Source organism: Phoca vitulina, unplaced genomic scaffold, assembly GCF_004348235.1.
Source record: "Phoca vitulina isolate PV1807 unplaced genomic scaffold, GSC_HSeal_1.0 scaffold26, whole genome shotgun sequence".
NCBI classification, from domain to species: Eukaryota; Metazoa; Chordata; class Mammalia; order Carnivora; family Phocidae; genus Phoca; species Phoca vitulina.
The window spans coordinates 17517108-17542844 of NW_022589729.1; the positions used below are offsets into that span (position 1 = coordinate 17517108).

Here is a 25737-nt window from a genome sequence, read left to right on the forward strand (position 1 = left end):
CTGCATTGAAATCCAGCTTTCCCAGTTACTCATGTTGAGGCCTTAGGCAAATTACTTAGTTTCTTTTAATCTCTTGTGCTGTTTTAATTTCTTGCGCTCTAAAATGGGGGGGGGGGGAACAATAGTACTATCTCATAGGTTATTGTTCAAATTAAATTATAAATGAATAATAAATATAATTTAAAAGTAACAATATAAATATATAGTTCTTAGAATCAGTGCCTCATTTATATCAAGTGCTATATAAAGGTTTCCTATTATTGTAGCAGGCAAAATCAATCCATAACTTGTAAATAATAACCATACAGGTATTGCGATATGAAGGTGTTAGCATGCAAAGACAGGAAAGAAAAAGTGTTCAAAGAGAACATCAATGGGAAAGCTGAGATGGTTGAGTTAAAAAGCCCTTGTGGATGGACTAAAGTGAGCAAGGAGGAGATTAATTGGGGACAATGTTGAAAAGTCAAACTAGGAGCAGATCCTTTAGGGCTTTACAGACCTTGATCAGAAGTTCAAATTTTATTCTAAAAGCAATGGGAAGTCATGGGAGGGTTACAAGGGTGGGAGACTAAGTGGTATGATCTAATTTCTTATTGAATATATTACCTTACTTGGCTGCTCTGTGGAAAATTGACTTTAGTGGCTCAAATCTGGGTTCAGGAAGAGTAGACAAACAATATAGAAACCCAGGTGAAAGATGATGGTGGCTTGGGAGCAATGGAAATGGAAGATATTTGGAAGGAGGGAAGAAAAGACAGCTAGAGAACCTGAGAGAGTAGAGGTGGAGAGAGACGGGGAAGAAGGAAGGGAGGAACAAGGGAGGGAGGAAAGGAGAGACTGAGATTGTTTTAGAAGGGAGATACAACAGCATATATGGATGCTGATGCAAAAAGCAAATAAAGATGAAGATACTGATGCTGTACTAGACTGACGGTATATTTTTCTTCAGTCACTACAAGAAATACCTTATTGAGGGAAATACTCCCAGTTGCACAAGTGCTTACTTCTTCTACATAGTCCAATAATCCAAATAATCAGTAATAGCATAACCCAGCAATGATTTCATTTTTCCCTCTTCTGAATTTCTAAACACGTTACGTGTTATCCAGCTATAAAACTGGCTATTTTTATAGTGTTGAACTAATTTGCTCATGTATTTCAGTTTAGTACCAAGCTACACTTATGAATACAACTATTTTGTCAATTTTACTGAACTTACCAGTCTATTTTAGGGGGAAAAACATGGTTAGAGATAAGGATAAAACAGTCATTTTATTTAATGACCTCTATTTAAAATAATTTTCATTACCTTCCAATAATTTAGAACTATTTTGTGATACACAAGATGAATATCAGGACTCTCTTAACCTCCCTTCATATAAACCATTAAGAAATCAATATTAGAATTAGAACAATTTAGAATTGTTTCAAATTAGTGAAACAAGTAGCATGATATAAAGCCAAGCTTCAGAAATTGTTCAGTTTCAACTCTGCCAAGAGCTACTCCATCACTTACAAGCTTCATACACAAAACTCGTTCTTGTAGGCCCAATTTTCCTTTTAAAATACAGTATTCAATATTTCCTAACCTTTTAAAATCTACTACCTTTTATAAATATTAAAAGACCAAAACCCCCTTGCAATTTTTTTAATATGATAGAGAATTCAAAAACAAAATTAATAAAAGTGAAAGTGAATAATGTCTAAGAACATATTTTTTCAATGGTGTAAAGTCCAGTTTTGCTTTGTTAAAATGCTTTCTCTGCTGTGTGTGCCCCCTCCCTGCCCCACCAAGTACTGACTTTCAGAGGTTTTTGTGTATCCCAGTGAATGGGACTTGCTCAATAAATGCTATTTTCTTTCAAAATATTATGATGACAGATACTCTATATTAAGTGATGTGGGCCAAAGTGATACAGATTGTTTACAAAGTAAGGGTTATAGGCACACCTATTTTTAAATAGAACATTAATTACATTTTCAAATGTGTTCTATATGTTTTCAGGTGAAGTACTTCTAAATTTAAAACTATTATTCTAGTTGATAATCTGAAAAAGTAGAATAAATATACTACAGAAAGTCTAAAAGATTTTGGAAAGACCACATTTATTTGTTTTATTTTTTCATTTTAACAACTGAACACACTGTTTTAAATTTAAAGATACTTCACCTGAAATAATATCTGAGACTGAAGAAAAATATATTGAACATATTACCTGAACAATTTAAAATTAACATGTTTTCCAATTTTATAGCTCTCCTGTAGTATTTCCATATGATTTATAGGAGGCATTTTTATGACAGTTAATAATCATAACTTGTCACACATGTATTATTTTGTTCTTCAGTTTAGTCAGTTAATAATGTTAACTGGACATGATTAGAGTCACAATTCTAAATCTGGGGACAGAGTAATGAAAAGGTAGGCAAAGTCCTTGTCTTCATACACCTTTTAAGCAATTTTCTTGAAAGGCAGTATGCTATGTAGATACAATCTTCACAAGAGGAGTCAGGCATCTCTAGTTATAGGTTTACTTATAAGTTAACTGTAAACTTCCTATATGATTTTAAGCATAACATTTAAATTATCTTAGGATAATCATCACTGTTCTGTTTATTTCATAGACTTGCTGGTTAAAAAAAAAGAAATTCACTAATTCCAAGTGCACAGAGTCTAGATAAATGCATACAGTAATGCAACTTATACCAGAATTAAGATAGAGAACATTTTCATAATGCCAAAAAGGTCCCTCCTGCCCTTTTATTGTCAATTGTTCCTCTCACGCCCAACCCTTAGCAATCAGTGATTTCTAGGAACAATGACTTTTCTAGAAGTATGCAGTGTGTTTCTGTGTGGCTTTTTTCTTCTTCACATGTTTATCAAGCATCCATGTTACAGCATGGATCTACTTTAATATTTTTATAGCCACTCAGTTTTCTTTGGATTTATGATTGCATGAAATATATATTTTCATGCTTTTACTCTTAACCTGTTTGTTTCTTTAAATTTTTGGTGGGTTCATACACAATACAGAGTTGAATCTTGCCTCTTTTAATCTAATATGATGACTTCTGTCTTTTAATTGAAATGTTTAGTCCATTTATATTTAATATAAATATCAATATAGTTGGGTTTAAATCTACCTTCTTGGTAGTTGTGTTTTATTTTTCCCATATGGTTTTTTGTTCCTCTCTTCTCCCCTCTCTACCTTGCTTGGATTAATTAAGATTTTAAAAAATTTCTTCTTATAATCATTCCAATGTATTTGCACTATTGGGCATTGTTATATCTCTTTAATTTAGTTATTTTGTAGTTTCTCTTGGTCATCATTTGGCAAATGTTTTCCTGTGAAGAGCCAGGTAGTAAATACTTCAGGCTTTTGGGCCATATGATCTCTGTTGTATTTAGTAAATTGTTTATACTATAAAGTGAAAGTAGCCATAGATAATACATAAACAAGCAAGGATGGTTGCTTTTTTTTTTTTAAACAAAATCAGATGTGCTATACTTGTTGCCCTTGCTCCCGGGTTTACAATATACAGCCTTAACTTCTCAGTGGCTATGCTTAAATAACATGCCACTTCATGTGTAGTATAACAAGCTTACTAAATTATATTTCCATTTCTACTTTCCTATTATTTGAGTTATTATTGTCATACATTTTTGCTTCTATATGTTCTATAAATCTTAAAATGTTTGTTATAAACAGTAAATTGTCTTTAAACAAAATGTATAAAATAAAAACATATATTTTATATTTTCTCAATATTTACATTTCTTTTTATCTTTTTTTTTTTTGTAATCTCTACACCCAACATGGCACCAGAACCCACAACCCCAAGATCAAGAGTCACATGCTCTTTTCATTGAGCCAGCCAGGCTCCCCTACCATTTCTTTTTAGATCTAAACTTCCACCTGGCATCAATTTCCTTCTGTCTTAAGAACTTCCTTTAACATTTCTCATAGTGCAGATCTGTTGTTGACAAATTCTCTCAGCTTTTGTTTGTCTAAAACAGTCTTTATCTGCTTTTATTTTAGAAATATATTTTTATTGTGTATAAAGTTTTAGGCAAACTATTTTTTTCAGTACTCCAAAGATATTCCTCTATTGTGTTTTGGTTTGCAAAGTTTCTGTCAAGAAGTCTACTGTCATCCTTGTACAGCTGACCCTTGAACAAGGCAAGAATTAGGGTTGCCAGCCCCCTGTGCAGTAGAAAATCTGCTTGTAATGTATGACTCCCCCAAACTTAACTACTGCTAGTCTACTACTGACTAAAAGCCTTACCAATAAATAGTCACTTAACATATATTTGTATGTTGTATGTATTATATACTGTGCTCTTAGAATAAAGTAAGCTAGAGAAAAAATGTTGTAAAGAAAATCATAAAGATGAGAAAATACATTTAGAGTATTGTATGTATATTTATTGAAAATAATCCATGTATAAGTGGACCTGCATAGTTCAAATCTGTGTTGCTCAAGAGTCAAGTGTATTTGTTTTTCATTCATAAAGTGTCTTTTTTCTCTGGCTCCTTTTGAAGTTTTTCAGCAATTTTGTATACTGTGTCTTGCCATTATTTCATTTGTTATATGGCTTGAGCTTCATTGAGCTTCTAAGATCTTGAATAGAGTTCCCATCAAATTTGGAAAAATTTTGGTCCTTATTTCTTCAAATATCTATTCTCTTCTTTCCTTCTGGGACGCCAATTGCATGACTACTTGGTACTGTCCCACCAGTAAGTAACACTCTTTATTTTTTCAAGGTTTTTATTTTTTTCCCCCTCTCTATTCTGCATTTTGGATAGTTTATTGTTCATTGATATTTTCTTCTTGCAACAGTTATCCTGATGTTAATGTCATCCAGCACACATTTCATTTTTAATACTGCATCATAAATTCTGACCTCTAGGATGTTCAGTATGGTCTCTTTTATAAATTCTGACCTCTAGGAGGTTCAGTATGGTCTCTTTTATATCTTTAGTTTCTCTCCTTATCATGCTTCTGTGTTCCTCTACATCTTGAGCATATAAACCATACTGTAATAACTACTTTAATATTCACATTTTTCTGGATCTGTTTCTGTTGATTGATTTTTCTACTGGAAAAGCTCATATATATGAATACATATTTTATTTGGGGTCCATCTCATTGAATTCTAGCCTGTATAAGTCTTAATTCATTTGATTCCCTTTCCTCAAGTAACAAAGTTATATGCTTTCTTTTGTCCAGAGTCTGCACACTATTGATCTATATTTTTTCAAGTTATTTAAATTGAGAACATAAATGGTCATCATAACTGGAAGTTTCTTTTTGTTATCTTAATGCAATTAGGAAGCCATTCTCTGCCCTCTCAAAAAATATTGAGTAAAAGTTCATTCAACCAATAAACTTTTTTTCTCAATGGTAAAAAATATTTCATTTTATTCAAATTGGCCACATTCTTCTTACACACATGCTAAAACACATTTGAACTTCTAGTCATAATGATAAAATATATGTATGTTTAAAATGCAGTTGACTGCAATGTTAAATTATATAAAGATATTGATATTGAAAAATTAATGTTCTGGGAAGGACATGTTACAAATCCATGAAACAAAACTATATAGCTTTAATTTAGGGATATATGAAAAATTCATTGCCCAAATATTTCCATTTACCAAAAATCATTATCAGCTCAACAATTACCCCTTTTGAAAGTTCATTACTTTATCTATTGAGAAAACCATTGAGTTTGTTTTTTTCTATTAATATTCTGTATACAGAATGAGATTAACATAAAACAAGCTCATCTATGTATCCTTCTGTTTCTGACGGCCTCCTCATGAGAATCAGTTCTGGAAATACAGAGTAACATAAAATCATCCATATTCTGGGAATCTATACTGGGAGTATATTGATTTTGCATATCAATATTCTTATACTCATTTTTATAGGAAAAAGGTAAACAACACATTTCAAAAATAATAATTTAATATCAATTAATTTTGAAATGCTAAATTGTTGATGAATTTGTTACAGTGACCTCAGATACTTATATTATTCCTCCTAAGTACTAAAATCTGCAAAACATTCTTTTTTCTTCTTTTTTTATTATGTTATATTAATCACCATACATTACATCATTAGTTTTTGATGTAGTGTTCCATGATTCATTGTTTGCGTATAACACTCAGTGCTCCATGCAGAACATGCCCTCTTTAATACCCATCACCAGGCTAACCCATTCTCCCACCCCTCTCCCCTCTAGAACCCTCAGTTTGTTTTTCAGAGTCCATCATCTCTCATGGTTCGTCTCCCCCTCCGATTCCCCCCCTTCATTTTTCCCCTCCTGCTATCTTCTTCTTCTTTTTTTTTTTAAACATATAATGTATTATTTGTTTCAGAGGTACAGATCTGTGATTCAACAGTCTTGCACAATTCACAGCGTTCACCATAACACATACCCTCCCCAATGTCTATCACCCAGCCACCCCATCCCTCCCACCCTCCACCATTCTTGAAGAAATATCTAGCTATGGTACCTTTTCCCTCTTTGGTAATTTGCTTTAGGAAAATTTGTAAATAATTTTGTACTAGAAAAGGTACCTGACTTACTGACTAAGATTTTGGGAAAAAATTTTTAAAACTTACATAAAAATGATAATTGATTTACAAAAGAATATGAGAAGTTGATGATTGCTACTATTACTACCACTACTATTACTATTGCTACTACCACTACCTTATCTATCATAACTTTGGGTTGAAATAACAGTCCTTTTTGTTAATTTTGCTTATTTCTTTCCCATAAGAAAGAGAATGAAAGGATTAAGTCTCCTTATTGTCTTAAAAAAAAAATAGTACTTGTTTAATTTGTCCATTATTTCAGGCAATTATAAAGTTACTTTAGAAAGAAACTAAGACCTTCTGATAGATGTAATGAAAGCCAGTGGATAACTAGTAGTTATCTCTTTGTCACTTAAAAGGATTTGGTTTTTTTCTACCTTGGCATTTTATCTTTTAGTAACAGTATGAAACTTACAACAATCCATGTCAAAATTGGCTAACACCTGTAGGAGCAGTCACACTAGGAAGACTTACTTGCCAATTTATACTCACTAGTGTGCGCCATTCTGTGAGCTAATCATTAAGAATCTGTCAATAGTTAGAAAGAATAATTTTGTTTTGTGAATGTGAGAGCTATTCTAAATAGATTGTTGAAGAATAATGCCAGTTATGAACATAAAGAAAAGTATAATTATTCATATTTGCAGTATAGCTTACAGATTAAAAAGTCATTTTTTCACATACATTTTATTATTTTACACCATACCCCTTTAGGAAGGCTTTATTATCCTCATTTGATGGTTAAAGAACATGAATTTCAGGGCGATAGTGACTTGCCCCAAAAACACATGGCCAGTTTGTTGTATACAATGCCATGAACTTTGAGGGGAAGTTTTAAAAAATTATAGTGAAGAAATTTCCCCCCAAAATTCAATGGAAAGCAAGCAGAATTTGTAGATTTTCACTTTAGCTATTTTACCAAAATATAGAGGTCCTCAAATTCCATCTCTCAAATCCTTGGGGCCAGATATGTTCCAGAATTGAATTTCTAGATTTAGAAAATAATATTGGTCATATCAACGTGCGTTATGTAATATCACATGAAATGTTACTTACCTTCCTGTCAAAATACCTACAAGTTTACTGCATTTAAAACATGTATTTTTCTTCATTTCCAATTACCAAAGCAAAAGGTTCCAACTATGATCTTTTTCCTGTATTTTCAACTTCTTCATTAATGGCTCAATTTTAATAAACATGCTCGTATCTCTCTGTTCTTCAAAACAAACAGTCTCGCTTCCCTCTCCACTTTCCCATCCAGTTAACTCCATATTCTCACCTCTCCTTCACAATGAAACTTCTTAAAAATATCTGCTGTGGCAGACAGACAGTTGTCTCTCAATAGAGTAATTCTTCTTGTCTTCTTTAACGTTAGATTTGGGCCACCAAAAATAAGACATATTCCTTGCCAATGGGACTTAGCTGAAATGGTGAGTGCAATTACTTCATAGTATATTTTAATTGAAGAGACCTTTCCTTCTCTGGTAATCTCCCTCCTTCCTGCTTGATGGAATGTGGACAAAATAATTGGAGTTCCCACATCTATCTTGTACGGTGACATGATTTTGGCAATAGAAGCAATAAATGGTGGAGCAATGAGATAGAACATTAAATTTCCAATACCTTGGGGTTTCTAATATATTTAAATCCACTATATTCAAATCCTTACCTCACATCATTCCTCAAGCTACTCAAATTTGGCTTGCACACATACTAATTAACTGATACTACTTTTACCAAGGTCCATCAATGATCTATCACTCAATGACACTCTTTGGCATTATTAATCATTGCCCCCTATATCTCAGTCCAATACTTTCCACCATTTTTTTCACATCATAGAACATATAACAAATGATATTTGTACTCACATTGGGGTAACAGACAAAACTGCTTATGGCTGGAAGTAACCAGCCTGAGGAGTGCCTCTGACCACCCCAGGCCCCACATGGCCTTCTGAAAGTATAAAGGATCAATGTCATGATAAATCATGTAACCAATTGATAGCATACTATCATATTTTGGGTAATTCAGTTCTAGACATTTCAGTCTCTTGTTTTTAAAAAATACTTCTTCCCTTAACATTCTTGAAATATTTTCCAAAGTTCTCTTATAGTCCTTTACCAGGGGTTATTTCATCTACTCCTACAATTTTAATTAAAATCCATATGCTCTATCAGCATATAGAGTCTTAAGTCTATATAACATCTCATTTCTTTTTCTTGAGAACCAGATAGCAGATATCCAGCTTCTTTTACAACATTGCCTAGTTAGGACTGAGTTAAATTTATTATCTTTACCCCAACATATTTGTCTTCTTTCTCTAAGCTCAGTGAATGTCACCACCATATACTTAATTGTTCAAATGAAAACCCTCAAAAGTCATCTTTTGACTCTTCCCTTTCCCTCTCCTTTATGTCTCATATCCAAGAGGTCAAAAGTAATCTATTCATTCTTTTGGAGCACGCCAGACCTAACTCAGAAAAAAGTAGATTATGACTTATGGTTAAATCAATCATCATGCATTTTTTTAATGTATGTAAAAACATTTTTCAACTATAAATCACTATAGAATATTGATGATATGCACAAAGAACATGTGGTGTAGTGGAAATACAAAGAGACATAGAGTCAAAAGTCGTAAGTTAAAATACTGACTTGAGTGTCTAGTAGGCTAGGAAATCATTTATATTTGAGACCCTGTTTTCTCACCTGTAAGCACTCCATTTGTTCACACATTCAATGTGCAGTTACTGGGTTCCTATGTGTCAGGAAATGTGTAATATATTGGGGATCCAAAGTTGAAAAGATGAGTAAGATATTCCCTTTCTCTCAAGGAAGGAAGACAAACATGCAAAATAATTGTTTTAAAGCACGCATCCTCAATGGAGGCAATATTGCCCCTGAGGGTACAAAATTTGTTTTTGTTTTGTTTGGTTTGGCTGAGGTGGGCAAAGAAAAATCTACTCCTTTTATGTATAAAGCACAGATGTACATACAGTAGTACTTAAATCGATAAATGGAAGATTTGTGGTATTAACTGAATGCCAGTTCTGGGCTCAGCACATTATTATTCATTATCCCATTTGTCCCTCACAAGAAACTTATAAGACAGACATTATTAATTCCATTTCACAGTGATAAAAAGAGGCTTGGAGAGGTTAAATAATTCAATGAGCCTACTGGCTGATACTAGAATATAAGTTCCAAAAATGCAGAGGTCCTATGTGAATAGGTCATTATTCTATTCCCAGTGTAGCCCAATATTATCTGTTGGATGGATGAATTATTGTGAGTTAGGAACACATGGAGAAGTCCAGAAGCTCATGATGTGTTAAATCCCAATCCTGTTTTCATAATCTTTATGTTATTAAAGGTGGCTAGTACATGGCCTTAGAATGGATTGATGGACCTATGGATGAGTAGATGATTAGAATGGGACAGAGAGAGGAAGAAAGAAAGATGAAAAGAGAGAGAAAAAAAGAAGGTGGACAATATCCATTCTTCTTTTCTGTAAGAGTTAGTGTGAGAATTAAATTAACAGATTTATTTAAAAAAAAAAACACAGAGAATAACTAAATGCAAGGTACCTGATAGAAGTTTCATTAGCAAAAACATAATATGTTCCCTGATGATTCTCCCATGCAGCCAGTTCATGCATTTTTGTGTCTCTTAGAGTCAAACTGTTATCTGCCACACTGCTTACAGGACCAGCCTTGAGTTATAATGTTCATGAAACACAGCTGGAACTTGGATGAACAATCATTTACTAGAACTTTCCAAAAAAAGAAAGAGTAGCTGAATAATAACTAACAAAAGTACACATAAATATAGGACTATAGTTCTATAAGAAATACAATCATACTGTCATCAAATTAGCAAAGAATTATTAATATAGTTTTTAAAAGGAAGATCAATTTTTCTTTGAATTTACTCTTTAACGTAAGACCTTGTGTGATTATATTAAAATTATTGCTAACAGATTAGTCTGTACTATGTTTAAGTAAGTACTAAATAATTATTTCAATTACATATGGAATCCTGACTCCAACACATTTCAACTGTATGCCCTTGAGCAAGGTCTTTAAGCTCTAAGCTTCAAATTCTTAGGGTAAAGTGGGACACTTATCCACTCAGGGTTATGAGGAGTAATGAAAAAACACACATAAAGCACCTTGCATAGTTCTAGCAGGTTAACTTCTTTTAAACTCTACCTAATTCAATAATTGAAATTTCTCCCTATATACACTGTTTCAAGTTGAGACTTTAATAATAAAGATGAGATGGGACAAATATAGAATGCATTCCATTTTATCCTTAACCTGCATGATATTTATATTATCTTAGCTTCTGGTTTACCCAAGTTATATATATAAAACAAAAACCACTTTGTCATCTGGCTTTACTCTAAGTTGACTAAATTTCTTTTTTAAATAAAATTCATAGAGTAGTAAAGAATATATTTTAAAATTATCTTTGCATTATTTATTTAAGCTGTGCTTTTTGGTCTATATGGCAATCATAGATCAACACAGGAACTTAATAATTATTGATGCAATCTACGCTATATGAAATCAAGTACTATTTGAGCTTCAAATTAAAGCTTTTGTAGACTTTTATTTCTGGACCACAAGAAACTAAACAAATTTTATGGATTTGGCTCATTTGTGACTGGTACATTTAGTTACTTGCCAATGCCTCAAATTCATATTATCCCAGTTCCTAGAATAAAATGTGGTTTGGGTGTGCGTGAGAGTGTGTGAGTGTGTGAGAGTGTGTGTGTGTGTGTGTGTGTGTAAGAGCATGACAGAACAGGATATAAATCTCAGCCATGCTATTAAAAAGCTAATTAGCAAGTTATTGACTAAGTTTCTTTATCTCTAAAATGGAAAAGTTTTGGAGAAAATTAAAATTAAGATAATTCATATAATAAGTTCAGCAGAGTGCCTAGAGAACTAAGCAAATACTTAATATTTTTAGCATTTACTTTTACTGTCATCATAATTTTCTGTATTAGATATGTGTCAGTAGTTCCTTCAAACTGGCCTGTGAAACAAAAATGTGATTCTTAACTTACTAAATCTGAACCAACTACACAAAGACTATGGCAAGAATCACAAGTCCATAGCATACAATACTTTTAAAGAGCATACCATATCCCACTGTAGAAAGACCCAAGTGTTTCATTCTATTTTTCACAAGTTCAGCAAGCTCTTGTCTTTCTGACCTCCTGTAGAGGTTCAGTCGCTGCTGGGTTATTTTCTCAGCTGTTTTACCAGAGTGTTTTGGACCTTTTCTGCTCAGTCTTCGGGCCCACTGCATGCTCTTTCTCCGCAGTAAGGGATGGTCTGACTGGTCACTGGAAGTTGAGTTGCGGTGGTTGCTTCGGTGATGACTTTGTTCTTTGGAGTCTTTGGTGTCTTCCCACTCTTCTACACTGATGGATATCTGAGACTTTAAAGGAAATGGATATTGATAATTAGATATCTTAGGAACTACTGAAACCTGGAGATAGGCTAATAATTTTTGCTAATAACTTGGTATCATTATATAGCTCATGAGAATTTTCACAGAAAGAACAAATCATAATCATTGATTTACTTTGTTGTTATTAAAAATATTATTTGAAAATACATTGTTTTGAACTTATATATGAAGCAGATAAAATAGCTTTGCATCTCCCATATAAGTTTTTATGAAAGGATTTCATTTTTCATGCATCTGTTATCAAATGACTAGCTCGCATAGAGTTGTTTGGAACACAAACAAAAAATAATAATTTAAATCTGCAAATAAAGTCAATGTAATGGACTTTTCTAAATCTACAACAGGTATTTTATACGAAATTTAAATTAAGGTTATGAAAATTGTTTTACTTTTGGAATTAATAATATTTTTTTTTTTTTCCCAAAGATTTTATTTATTTATTTGAGAGAGAGAGAGAATGAGAGACAGAGAGCATGAGAGGGGGGAGGGTCAGAGGGAGAAGCAGACTCCCTGCCAAGCAGGGAGCCCGATGCGGGACTCCATCCCGGGACTCCAGGATCATGACCTGAGCCGAAGGCAGTCGCTTAACAACTGAGCCACCCAGGCGCCCATGGAATTAATAATATTTTAAAAGATTTTTAAATTATTGCTCTTTCTAAAGATGGCATTGGAATGAACTTTGTAAAATGTGAATTTTTTTTTTTTAATTCACTCCTCTGAGCCAGAAGAAAACAAAAAGCACTTTTTATTTAATTCATACATTAATTATTCACCACATAAACCTTTTTTTGATTGAAATATTAAAACATATTTCAGGAACTGTTCTCAGTATTCTAAGTGAAAAATGTTATAAATATTAATATTTCACAAATGTATTCTAGAATCACAAATAAAACTTAAATCAGGCTATTCTCCAGAGGAAGGAAAAACAATGAACAAACTCAGAGAGTCTATTTTAATTTACTTTTTTACTACTAAATCTGACTTTAAAGTAAGAAGCTTTCCTTTGATTGTAGGCCCTTAATAAATAAGAGTTTCCTGTTTCAAACTGTTGCTTTTGATACCAGGAAGTTAAATGAAATGCAACACAGATCAAAGCAGGAAGTTTTACTTACTAAAAGCATGTAATGCAAATGAACAGTTTCCTGAATTATACTGTGCATAACAGCAACGTTCATGAATCTGCCAACTGTTTCCCTTCTATTGACTGAAGTTTGAACTTCAGCTCTAACAGTCATGTTTTGCTGGCTTTTAAAGTAATAGAGTTTAAATTACCAATTTAAATAAGGTCAAGAGGTAGATCCAATAAAATCCTTTAAAAGTGAATATAAATGATGGAGTCTCAGTCAATGACTTGCGTACAATTCCTAGTGGCAAGCTATGAAACTATCTCACACTTAAATTCAATGAAAAATGTAAATATTCATCCATATTTCTGTTTCAAAACAGTGAGTGATATTAAAAATAGTTTGTTTTAACTTTCAAGTCTCCATAGTAAGAGAACATTTTATTAAAATATTTTTAGAAAACTTATTTGAGATACAGAATTTACGTTAGAAGTATTAAAATGTAGACTGTTGCATGGTTTTGCAATAATGGATACCTTTATAAGTCTTAACTTCCTCTAGTCTCACCTATTTAATATACTGAAAACCCTCTTCTGTGGGAGTAAAATACATAAGCCATGACTAATATCTACCATCAGTAAAGAATATCAATCCTTGTTCAGTAGTTTCAGTTTATATGTACTCTGTAGCAAAAATGAAAACATTCATATTTAGACATTTGTCTTGCAGAGTTTTGTTAATCACAATCTTAGATTTATTTGAAGTGATCTTTCTAGTCATAAGTCCCAGTGAGTAATAGTTTGATTTCCTACAAATACGTGGAAATAGTAGCCTTGCAAGTCCCATAATTCAAGTAGAGGATGAAACACTATCTGTCTTTGTGAATGCTTTTTCTTAGTTATATATACTAGGAATTGTATCAAGTAAACATCTAGAACATGAACTGAAGCCTATGTATGTGTTAGTTAAACACTACTGAATACCCTATTCATCATTGTTTTGAACTTCCCTAAGAAAAGAATAGCATGATTTATACATAAAATCCATAGGAATCGAGAGGTCTTTTTGTCAAGTATTCAATAAAATAAGTATCATTTCTTTGTATATTTCACTTTAAGTACCAAAAAAAGTAATCAGAAGGATTTGAGGGTTAGAAATCGAAACCGACAACAAATAGATTGTTCTCTATGCTTGGAATTTGCAGGTCTTTCTCCCATCCTTCCATATGACATAATGAAAAGGACATAGAATTTTATGTATAAGATTACAAATTTGAATGATATTTTGGTTACTTCCTAGCTTTGTTCCTACAACAAAACTGCTTAAGCACTAAGTAAAATGAGAATAATAATAATGCCCATCTTCTACCTCATAGAAATGTTGTACAAATTCTTATAATACATTAATGTATAAAGAAAACATGTGCCAACTATAAATTTCCACATATAATAATAATGTTAATATATCTTAGTTAAAATGATTATTGACAATATCAATTTCAGTGGAAATAAGCATTAGTTATTCTATTCCTGGGTACAGAATATGTATGTGTATGCCTGTGTGTCCATTTATAAATATACTTTCTTGCTGTCATTTCATCATCTGATTTGACTCTATTGTGTTTTGAACGTGACGCACCATCTAGTGGACACAGTGTGCTGGAGACACAGAAGTGCCTTGATCATAGGACCTTTTCCTGAATTAGAGTCAGAGTGATAGAATGCTTAAAAGCAAGGGTGCTGGCCATCAGATAGACCTGGGTTTAAATACATGTTTCATCACTTACCAGCTCTGTATTCCTGGTTACATAAACCGCCTAAGATTATTCCCATTTCCCTATCTGAAAAATGGTAATTATATTTTTATTTTGCCCACAGTGTTTTTGAGACGATCTAAGAGATAAAACTTGAAAAGGGTATAATATAGTGCCTGTCTCAGCAAATGCTCACTAAATATTAGTTAATATTATGGCTCACGATCTGGTATGAAAAGACAGTAAAAGAGAGAAGAAGAAATAATTATGAGGGATTATATAAAAGTGAGAAATGGGTACGAAAAAGACAGGTTGTGACTCATATTTGTGATGCAGTTTTCTCTATCAGTGACCATATTTCACAAGAAATCAAGGTGCTAGAAACAAACCCTCAGGGGTAAAGATTCCTTGGTTAGTTTCATGAATTTGAAGAAGAGAACAATATTTAAGTTAAAGTGGAGATTTATTGCCCTGCCCTGCTTCTATAAATTATTCTTCACTATTTCTATGAATAACGAGAGGACTATGGTTTGATGTTTTGTATTTTAATTATCAGAAGACTGATATAATTATTAATGTGAAAAATCAAGATTTAATACTAATGCTTATGAGAATGAAAAAAGATATTTTCATATTGCTATGGTCTGATCTGAATGTTATGTCCCCTCAAAATTTGTTTGTTAAAATCTTAAACCCCAAAGGTGATGCTATTAGTAGGTGGGGTCTTTAGAAGGTCATTAGGCCATAGGTGTGGAGTCCTCATGAATGGGATTAGTGCCCTTAGAAGAAAGACCCCAGAGAGATCCCTAGCCCCTCTGCCCTGTGGTTATACAATGAGAAATCTGCTATCAGAAGGGGGCCCTCACATGACCATGTTGCCACCCCGATCTCCCACTTGCAGCCTCCAGAACTGTGAGCAATCCATTTCTATTGTTTATAAGCTACCCAGCCTATGGTAATTTGTTATAGCAACTTGAATGGACATATTATATTATAGCAACATGAATAAGACATATTTTATATGAAATGCTTCTGGGACCGTATTTATACAGTTCAATACGGAAATGAAAAATTCATTAATCAACAATTTTCATATAAATTTAAGGCATTATTATTTTTTAAATATTTAAATATTCTCCAAATATTTATCAAACTTAATATGGTTTTTAAAAAGGGCTAAAAATATTTCTTCACAAGAATAAGAATTGGCAGCTTTATAAATGAGAAAATGTTTCTTATGCCTAAAAGAGCTTAATTACTTTCATTGTTTTCAGAAAGGCAGAAAGTGTCAGGATCACAATAAATATCAAACATTCTTTTCCACACTCTACACACACACACACACACACACACACACACCCCAAAATGACCCAATTCAACTTCCTCTCAATTTTTTTTATTGAAGTTATTCATGTCATAAGGTTATTGAGCAATCTGTGGAATAAAGTGGTATTTTAAAATAAATCAATTCGCTCAGTAGTTTGAAAGTGACTGTTTGTAATCTGGATTCATGGCTCCCTTAAGAATAGTTTTATAGGCTTTAAAATAGCCTTAAACTGTGCTATCTGATTTACGACTGAAGACATTCTGAATTGTTGCTAAAGAAAACAGAGGAAAATGAAACCACTGAAGATATGTTAGTTTAACATTTTATTTATTTATTTTTTATTCCAAGTTTTTATTTAAATTCTAGTTGGTTAATAAATATGGTAAAATTGGTTTCAGGTGTAGAATATAGTGATTCATCACTTACATACAACACCCAATGCTCATAACAACTAGTGCCCTCCTTAATCCCATCACCCATTTAGCCCACCCCCGCCCACCTCCCCTCCAGCAACCTTCAGTTTGTTCCATATAGTTAAGAGTCTCTTATGGTTTGCCTCTCTCTCTCTTTTTCCCCTTAGTTTAACATTTTATAAAAGAATTCCTATCTAATGTTTTCCATTAAAGGAAGGTTAAATTGCAAGAATACTTGAGACATCATCTATATTTAAATCCATATACACCTTGGCTAGTGACTTTGGGTTCCATGGAAATTTCTTTGTATTAAAAAAAAAAAATTCACACAAAGATGTTTCTGTACTTTCTATAAAGGCTCAGTTTATAAGTTCACTTAGTCTGTGATCTAAGTAGAGATAGAAAATAACTAGTTACATTGTATTAGGATGTATTGTCTATTTATTTATTTATTTATTTTTAGAGAGAAAGCACAGGAGTGGGAAAGGGCCAGAGGGAGAGGGAGAGAGACAGTCCTAAGCAGACTCCCCACCCAGCATGGAGCCACATGTAAGGCTGGATCCCAGGACCCTGAGATCATGATTCCAGTAGAAATCAAGAGCCGAACGCTCAACCGACTGGGCCACCCAGGTGTCCTGTATTTAGATGTATTTTCAACATATTTTCAGAATCATAGAGATAATTAGAGAATAATCAATACTATAGTCTAAAAAATGCTGAATTTGGAATCAAATACTAGGTTGTATTTTCAATCCCATCCAGTCAATACTTCATGACTTCAAACAAACCAACTGAACTTCTTGAAAAATAGTGACAATTTTCACAGTTCTCATGACAAAATAAACAAAACTTAAGAGAATCTGTAGTAATACTCTAACATAAATTCTAAAGCCAAATAATTACTCAAGAATTTAGGTTCAAGTAATAGCTTTTTCTTTTTAAAGCTAATCACTTGGTGGAATAACAAAAATTATTTCAGTTTCTTGACTTTATTTTCCATATCTAAAAATCAGATATTTCACCTACATATTCTCTTAGGTAGCTTTCTATTTCATCTATTATTCTGTGAATATAAGGTTTACTCATAGTAGGTAGAACCTCCATTAACCTGTCATTCCAATCCCATAACTTCGAGAGTCAAAATTTAATTTTATGTCCAAGTGAAAAAAAGTCCAGGTTCTCTATTTAGAGATAATGCTAAATAATCCACAAATTTAGGCTAGTTTTCTACTACTGTTGAACAGACTACATCTCCCTCTCTTTGTTTTTTTCTCTTCTCTTTCTCTTTCCCTCTTCCCCCACCCCATAAACAACACCCATCTTTCTGTTATTATCCCTAAAAGAAAATTAAACCTAGTCAATTACTTTTATGAGTTCAATCTCTTTTTTTTATTGTTTGTTTTAAATTTACACATCAAGTTGCCTATTCACACATCCTTGGCAATCTGGTTTTGTGTATGTGTGTGTGCATGTATGTGTGTATGTGTATTTGATTATATCTTTGCTTTTTTTGGTCTCTGTGGAATTTGAAACCTAGCTAATTTATTGTCTTGGTAGTATTTCCACATTGGTGGTTAATTTCTTTTCCCTTGAGCCTTCAAAACTGTCATTCAGAAACAACTAATGTACAGAGATTTCAACTGCCTACTGTCTTTCCTAGTGCTTTAAACCCAGAAAATAGTACTTTTTTCTGCCTTCTTTAGGATCTTGAATACTATTGCTAACTAAATGGTGGCTGTCTTCCCTTAGAATCTAAATAATTAATTTAAATAAATTAAATAATTCATCTGTGTTAATAAGAGCACGTTGAGAAGGGAATGTCATCCTTATTTTAATTGGTTGTATTATTATGTTAGGAGTCCTCTATAAAGTGATTCATAAATAGGTAGATGATAGATAGATGGCATATATGTTACTTATTTTATTTTTCACCACGTGTTCAGGAAGTTATACTCCAAAAGAACTACTTGAGTTCTCAAACATATACAGACCAATATCTGGGGAACAGGTGTGGGACTGGATATTAAGGGTGCAGGATAATGGTGGAAGAAACATTAAGTTGAATCAGGCATAATTTATTGATATGGACTCATTAAGCAGAGATTCTGCATTGGGAGTTGAAGCTTGGGGAGTTAGAAAGGGTTCTAACAGTTCATCTGGTTGGTTGGCTGTAACATGTACCAAAAGGTGGTCCATAGTAAGCAAGCTGGACATGCACGACCTAATTTGGTTTAATGTAAAGCAAGGGATTCGAAGCCTTGAGATTGGAATGTAAGAGTAGATTTGTCATTTAAGACCCACAGTGAGAGAGTCTAGAAGGCATTCCTTTGACCACAACTGTGAGAAATAAATTTGTGAGCAGAGCCCCAGTATCCTTGAAGAGTTCAACGATTACTCTTCTAAGACCAGACCTTAGAGTGGTAATTGCAGTCACTAAATGCAATGGGAGTAGTTCAATCCCAAGGAGGCAGGGGCCAAGTAGTGGCAATCAATTGCCCAAGGCAAGGTGAGTGAACATGGTTGCTATAATGGACAGCAGAGTCAAAGCAGCAATCAGAATAGTCTGACTTGCCCAGACCCATGGCACTGGCTAATTAATCATTGTGTTCCTATAGGTAAAACAGATAGGAAAACTACTAAATTTTTACCTAATCTGCATAAGCAGAAAACGTCTAGATCAAGTGAACAAAACTCTAACCTGAATCATAAAAATAGAGAGTAACAACCTTTCAAATAATCCCCAGATTTGAGCCAGTTTACAGAACCAAAACCCTTCGATGAAGGAGAGGCTTATTCCTTTTCTGGAAGGACCCAGTACACTGCTAAAAATTTATACCAGTAATCTTCTTCCCAGGCTTCCCCAAAGGGACATATGACCTTTCACCAGGGTAACTGTACACTGAGGAAAAGGAAATAATCAGAACTTTTAGAGACTAGTAGAGACTGGCTTTGAAATGATACTAATTCCACGACACTCAAAACATCACTTTGGTCCACAAGTTAGAGTAGGAGCTTATGGAGGTCATCAATAGCTCAGGTATGTCTCACAGTGGACTCAGTAGGTCCCAGAACCCATCCTATGGATATTTCCCCAGTTCCAGTCCCACATTGGCTCCCTGACCATACTGACCTACTATGATGGGAAAGGCCAAGTAGAAGCCACTAGTACTGCTTCTACCTAAGAAAATATTAAACTAAAAGCAATAGTGAATTCCTACAGAGATTGCAGAAATTAGTGCCACCATCAAGGACTTGAAATATGCAAGTGTAGTGATTTCTGCCACATCCCCACTCAATTCACCTATTTGGCAAGGGCAGAAGACATACAGAGCTTGGAGAATGACAATGGGTTATCCTAAATTTAACCAGATGGTAACTCCACCTGCAGCTGCTGCACCAGATGTGGTTTCATTGCTTGAACAAATTAACACATTCCCTAGTACCTAGTATGCAGCTATCGATCTGGTAAATGTCTTTTTATCCATCCCCATCAATAAGAAACACCAGAATCATTTTGTGCTCAGCTGCCAAGGCCAGCAATACATCTTCACCGTCCTACCTCACTGGTGTATCAACTCTCCAGCTCTATGTCATAATTTAGTTTGCAGGGACCTTGACATCCTTTCCTTCTACAAGGTATCATGCCAGTTCATTACACTGATAACATTATGCTGAGTGGACCTAGTAAGCAAGAAGTAGCAACTATCCAAAACTTACTGAGAAGACATTTGCAGGTCAGAGGACGGAAAAGAGATCTGGCAAAAATATAGGGGACTCTTACCTCAGTGAAATTTTGAGGGGTCCATTGGTGTGGGGCATGGCAAGATATCCCTTCCAAAGTAAAGAATAGTTGTTGCATCTAACCCCTCCTACAACCAGAAAAGAAGCACAACATCTAGTGGGCTTCTTTGGATTTTAGAGGCAACATATTCCTCATTTGGGTGTGTTACTATGGCCCATTTACCGAGTGACCCAAAACCCTGCCAATTTTTAGCAGAGTCCAGAAAAAAAAAGGCTCTGTAAGAGGTTCAGCCTTCTATGCTAGATGCTTTGCCACTTGGGCTATGTGATCGAGTAAAACCAATGGTGTGTGCAATGTCACTGACAGATAGGGATGCTGTTTGGAGCCTTTGGCAGGCCCTAATAAATGAATTACAGCTCAGGCCCTTAGAATTTTGGAGCAAAGCCCTGCCATCTTCTGTGAATGGCTACTCTTCTTTGAGAACAAAAGAGCTCCTTTAGGACTCTCTTGATATTATCATACTCTGTGATGTAGGTCAATGGAAAATTGCAAGAACCTAATCCAGGTAGAACTACTAATGGCCCGGGCCATTTGTATGAGTTTGGGGCTTTTGTTAACGTGGCCCTATGCCATATGTCTCTGACTTATCTGTGTGTTTCATACTGAATTTTGTGTACAGGTATCAGTACGAAGCATGACAGACACTAAGTTCAGGGAATGAGTCTTACCCTACGACCATTGGTTGTATGCCTCAACCAGGCATCGATCTCCATTCCATAGAGCATTCAGGGGAAGAACTGATATTCTGTGTATTATACAGGTCTATCACATGGCTGCTTGTGGGGAGGAAGAGCAGTGGCCATGCTGAGAAAACGGCTCACTAAGGTGTTACAAAATGCTGCTTCTGCTGCTATGACTCTGTAACAGCAAAGATCCTGATCCCCACAGTTAGAAGGAAAAGTACCCATGGGCCTGGGTGGCATAGCTAAGGGGTTAATGCAAAACTGAGTGAAGCCTTAGGTTCGTAATAAATAAATAAATAAATCCAATAACGCAACCATTGCCATCAGGGAGACCCATAACTCTAATGAAACTGACTTGAGACTCTCTGGAAGAGGAGACGTATAAGCATGAGCAGGGTAGAAAGGATCCCCCTGAGGGTCTAGCAACCAAAGACAGCTCTAACCAGGAAATCAAAGGGAAGGGAAAAACAAACAAAAAATTGGATATATGGGAGGAAACAACTGAAACAGAAAGTCCACAATTTGTTCAACTTGAAAATTCTTAGTTTGCCAAAAGTATTTTTAAAACAAAAAGATAAAAGGAAGCTGATTGGCTTTGTGCTTCTGCAACATAGGTTCCAAGTTTTAATATCTCCTGAACTGTACCAACTGGCAAACCTTCAGGGCTTTTTTTTTTTTTTTTTAATTTGGTTGGGGTTCACATTATAGTTATGACTGGAGATTCCAATAAACTTCAGGTACTGTAAATATGGAGATTGCACTAAAATTAAGGTAATCCCAATAGGGATTATCACACATAAAATAAAAACACATAGGTACATAGGTATACCTCATCTTAACCATCAGAACTATCGCCTTGCCTAAATACCCCATGGTCATAACACCCATTGCCCTACAATATCCCCTAGTAGACACTGCACACTCTAATCCACTGAGTTATAAATTAAAATTAAATGAAATAAAATCCTGGGCGCCTGGGTGGCTCAGTTGGTTAAGCGACTGCCTTCGGCTCAGGTCATGATCCTGGAGTCCCGGGATCGAGTCCCGCATCAGGCTCCCTGCTCGGCAGGGAGTCTGCTTCTCCCTCTGACCCTCCTCCCTCTCATGCTCTCTGTCTCTCATTCTCTCTCTCTCAAATAAATAAATAAAATCTTTTAAAAAAAATGAAATAAAATCCTTGCCACTTACAATTGGTTTGACAAAATGGGGCCATTTGAACCTTCTGTATGTCCAATGTAAATAGTTAATAAGGCCTTCAAGGACTGAACAGGGCTTTCAAGGATTGAAATCAATTATAAGAACTATTCAGAGAAGAGATGATAATTACCACTGCTTCTCCATTTAACGTCCATTCGACTAGTTCTTAAACTTGGAAAGAATGAATGGAACCCCACAGTAGAGTATCCCAACCTTAATGACATGTTGTCAAGTATTAAAGTGCAATACCCAATATTACTGTAATTATTGACTCCATTCAATCAGCAATTGATAAATACTTTGCAGTCATAGACTTGACTAACATCTTCTGTTTCATGCCCACTTTGACAGCCTCTCAACCAATTTCACCTTCGAAGGAACACAAATACTTCTTTACCTGGTTACATATAGGATACCTTAAAAGCCTGGCAAATGCACTCAATCTTTGCAAGCAAGATCTTTACTGCACCCAACTTTCCCTGGGAACATAGGTATGACATTATACTGATGATATCTCTTGCAAGGGGATTTATTTGACATACTCATTCAGGACATATAAAAATTCACAAAGGAGAACACAAAAAGGAATGGGCCATTGTCTTGCACAAAATGCAAGGTTCCTTCAACTTAGTAAAATTTCTGGGCGTATTTGGTCAGTCAAGGGATGTTCCAACTCTGATACCATCAAGAAAAAGTTATTGATCTAGTAGAACAAATAATATTAAAACAAATCTACATCTTTTAGTTTTTTGGGTTCTGGAAGCAACATATTCCTCATTTACAATTTTTTAAAGCCCATTTATGCTGCTACTTTCAAATTTACCCACACAGAATGAGTTACAACAAAAGAATCTAGATTCTCTCCAAATAGCAATACAACAGGCAATTACATTAGTTTCCCCTTTCCCTCCTCTGCCCTCTACCCCCAGATGCCTTTACTGTAGTTCCTCCTCTAGTAATCCTGGAAGTTCTGAATTACTCACAATGACCAAATTGCCCATGGGCTTTCAATGCAAGAAACTGTCCACCTTAGTCATATGCTATACATTATGAGAACAGGAATTACAAGGCAGATGTCCTTAAGCACTTACATGAAATTCAAGAGTAAAACAATAATTAAGCACCAAAATTAGTGACAGAGGAGATACAAATAAAATCACATAAGTTCGAACAGGATTTTTTGAAAGGATTGCTCTATGTTGAGGATACCTATGACTGAGTTCAGTAAACATACTGAGCACTTGTGTGAAGCACTGTTCAAGGTACAGGGATACAATAATGAAAAGATAGATGTGTTTTAGAGATAACTCCCTAATTTTAACTTTTATACCTCAATATCCTCAGTTGGGAAAGTAGAAGAAAAATAAGAAATTAAGACTATGAGAATGTATAGAAAAATTGATTATCATGGAGGCCAAGAAAGAAGTATTTTTCATGGAATAGGATGGGTGATGAATATTATCAAATAGTTCTTACTACAGCTTTTTGCCCTCTAACATACATATCATAAATAATATCTATTGTTATAGAGACACCAAGGAAGAAGAAGAGAAGTAATAAAAGGTCTTAGCTTATTTAGGATCATAGCATTACTTATGATGGGAGATTTTATTTTTAAGACTTATTTATTTACTTAGAGAGAGAGACAGAGAGAGAGAGAGAGAGAGAGAGAGAGAGAGAAGTAGGTGGGGGAGGGGCAGAGGGAGAGGGAGGGAGAGAATCTCAAGCAGACTTCCCCTGAGTGTAGAGCCTGACACAGGAATTGATCTCATGACCCTGAGATCATTTGAGCCGAAATCAAGAGTCAGATGCTTAACCGACTGAGCCACCCAGGCACCCCTATGATGGGAGATTTTTTTAATAAAGGTTTTACATCTTCTAATCATATGTATGTTATAGAGGTTACTGGTAATCCTGAGAGATGAATTTTCTAAATAGTAATTTACAATATTTAAGGGTTAATATTTCTCTAACGTATACATAACTCTTTTGAGTTGTAGTATTCAGAAATATATTTCAAGTATTTAATGAAATTGCCTTAATTATGTCATGTTTCTATGACAATGCTACTAACCAATGCCACTAACACCACTTTTCTCATTGTTTTTCTTATGAAGTCAGACAATGTCCACCTTCTTTCACTGTGTAGTAGTGAAATGTTTTTTATCTTCTCTGGTATAGCATTTTTTCTTCTCTTCAAAATAATGCTTGTCTTTTTTTTTTTAAGGTGGAGTGATAATATTACCAGCATCAGAATTGTTATTATTGTACATTTTGCAACTACTTTTTTGTAGGTCTCAAGATACTTTTTTACTCTTCTAATAGTTATTTAATTTTAACTGTTGTGTTCCATACATTGATGTGTGTCCAATAGATCAGAATCAAAATCTGGCCCAAATTTAGACTGATTTCTCCATCATTAATTTTTGTTTTATAAGGAAACTAAAAAGTGGTTTTCCTTAACCAATTCATTCATTTTATGTCTAGAAATAACTACATATAAGAATATATTTGCTTTCAATGACATATCAGATAAAGGGCTAGTATCCAAAATCTATAAAGAACTTATCAAACTCCACCCAAAGAACAAATAATCCAATCAAGAAATGGGCAGAAGACATGAACAGACATTTTTCCAAAGAAGACATCCATGTTGGCAAGGATGCGGAGAAAGGGGAACCTTCCTACACTGTTGGTGGGAATGCAAGTTGGTGCAGTCACTCTTGAAAACAGTATGGAGGTTCCTCAAAAAGTTGAAAATAGAGCTACCCTACGACCCAGCAATTGCACTACTGGGTATTCACCCCAAAGATTCAAATGTAGTGATCCAAAGGGGCACGTGCACCCCGATGTTTATAGCAGCAATGTCCACAATAGCGAAACTATGGAAAGGGCTTAGATGATCATCAACAGATGAATGGATAAAGAAGATGTGGTAAAAATATACAATGGAATATTATTCTGCCATCAAAAAATGAAATCTTGCCATTTGCAATGACATGGATGGAACTAGAGGGAATTATGCTAAGCAAAATAAGTCAGTCAGAGAAAGAAAATTATCATATGATCTCACTGATATGTGGAATTTGAGAAACAAGGCAGAGGATCATAGGGGAAGGGAGGGAAAAATGAAAGAAGACAAAACCAGAGAGGGAGACAAACCATAAGAGACTCTTAATCTCAGGAAACAAACTGAGAGCTGCTGGAGTGGGGGGGTGGGGGGTGGGAGGGGTGGGGTGACTGGGTGATGGACATTGGGGATGGTATGTGCTATGGTGAGCGCTGTGAATTGTGTAAGACTGATGAATCACAGACCTGTACCCTTGAAACAAATAATAATACATTATATGTTAATAAAAACAAAACGAAACAAAACAAAAAGAACATATTTGCTTT

General features: G+C 34.4%; 1 protein-coding gene across 7 annotated transcripts in view; it reads right to left on the reverse strand.

Annotated features, from left to right (window-relative positions):
• Positions 1-25737, reverse strand: part of KCNT2 (potassium sodium-activated channel subfamily T member 2) — a 377236-nt gene that overhangs the window by 14527 nt on the left and 336972 nt on the right. For all 7 annotated transcript variants that reach the window (XM_032422169.1, XM_032422163.1, XM_032422167.1 and 4 more), the window contains one exon: positions 11766-12066. In XM_032422169.1, coding sequence (XP_032278060.1) covers positions 11766-12066 — 301 coding nt within the window. The remainder of the gene's footprint in view (positions 1-11765; positions 12067-25737) is intronic.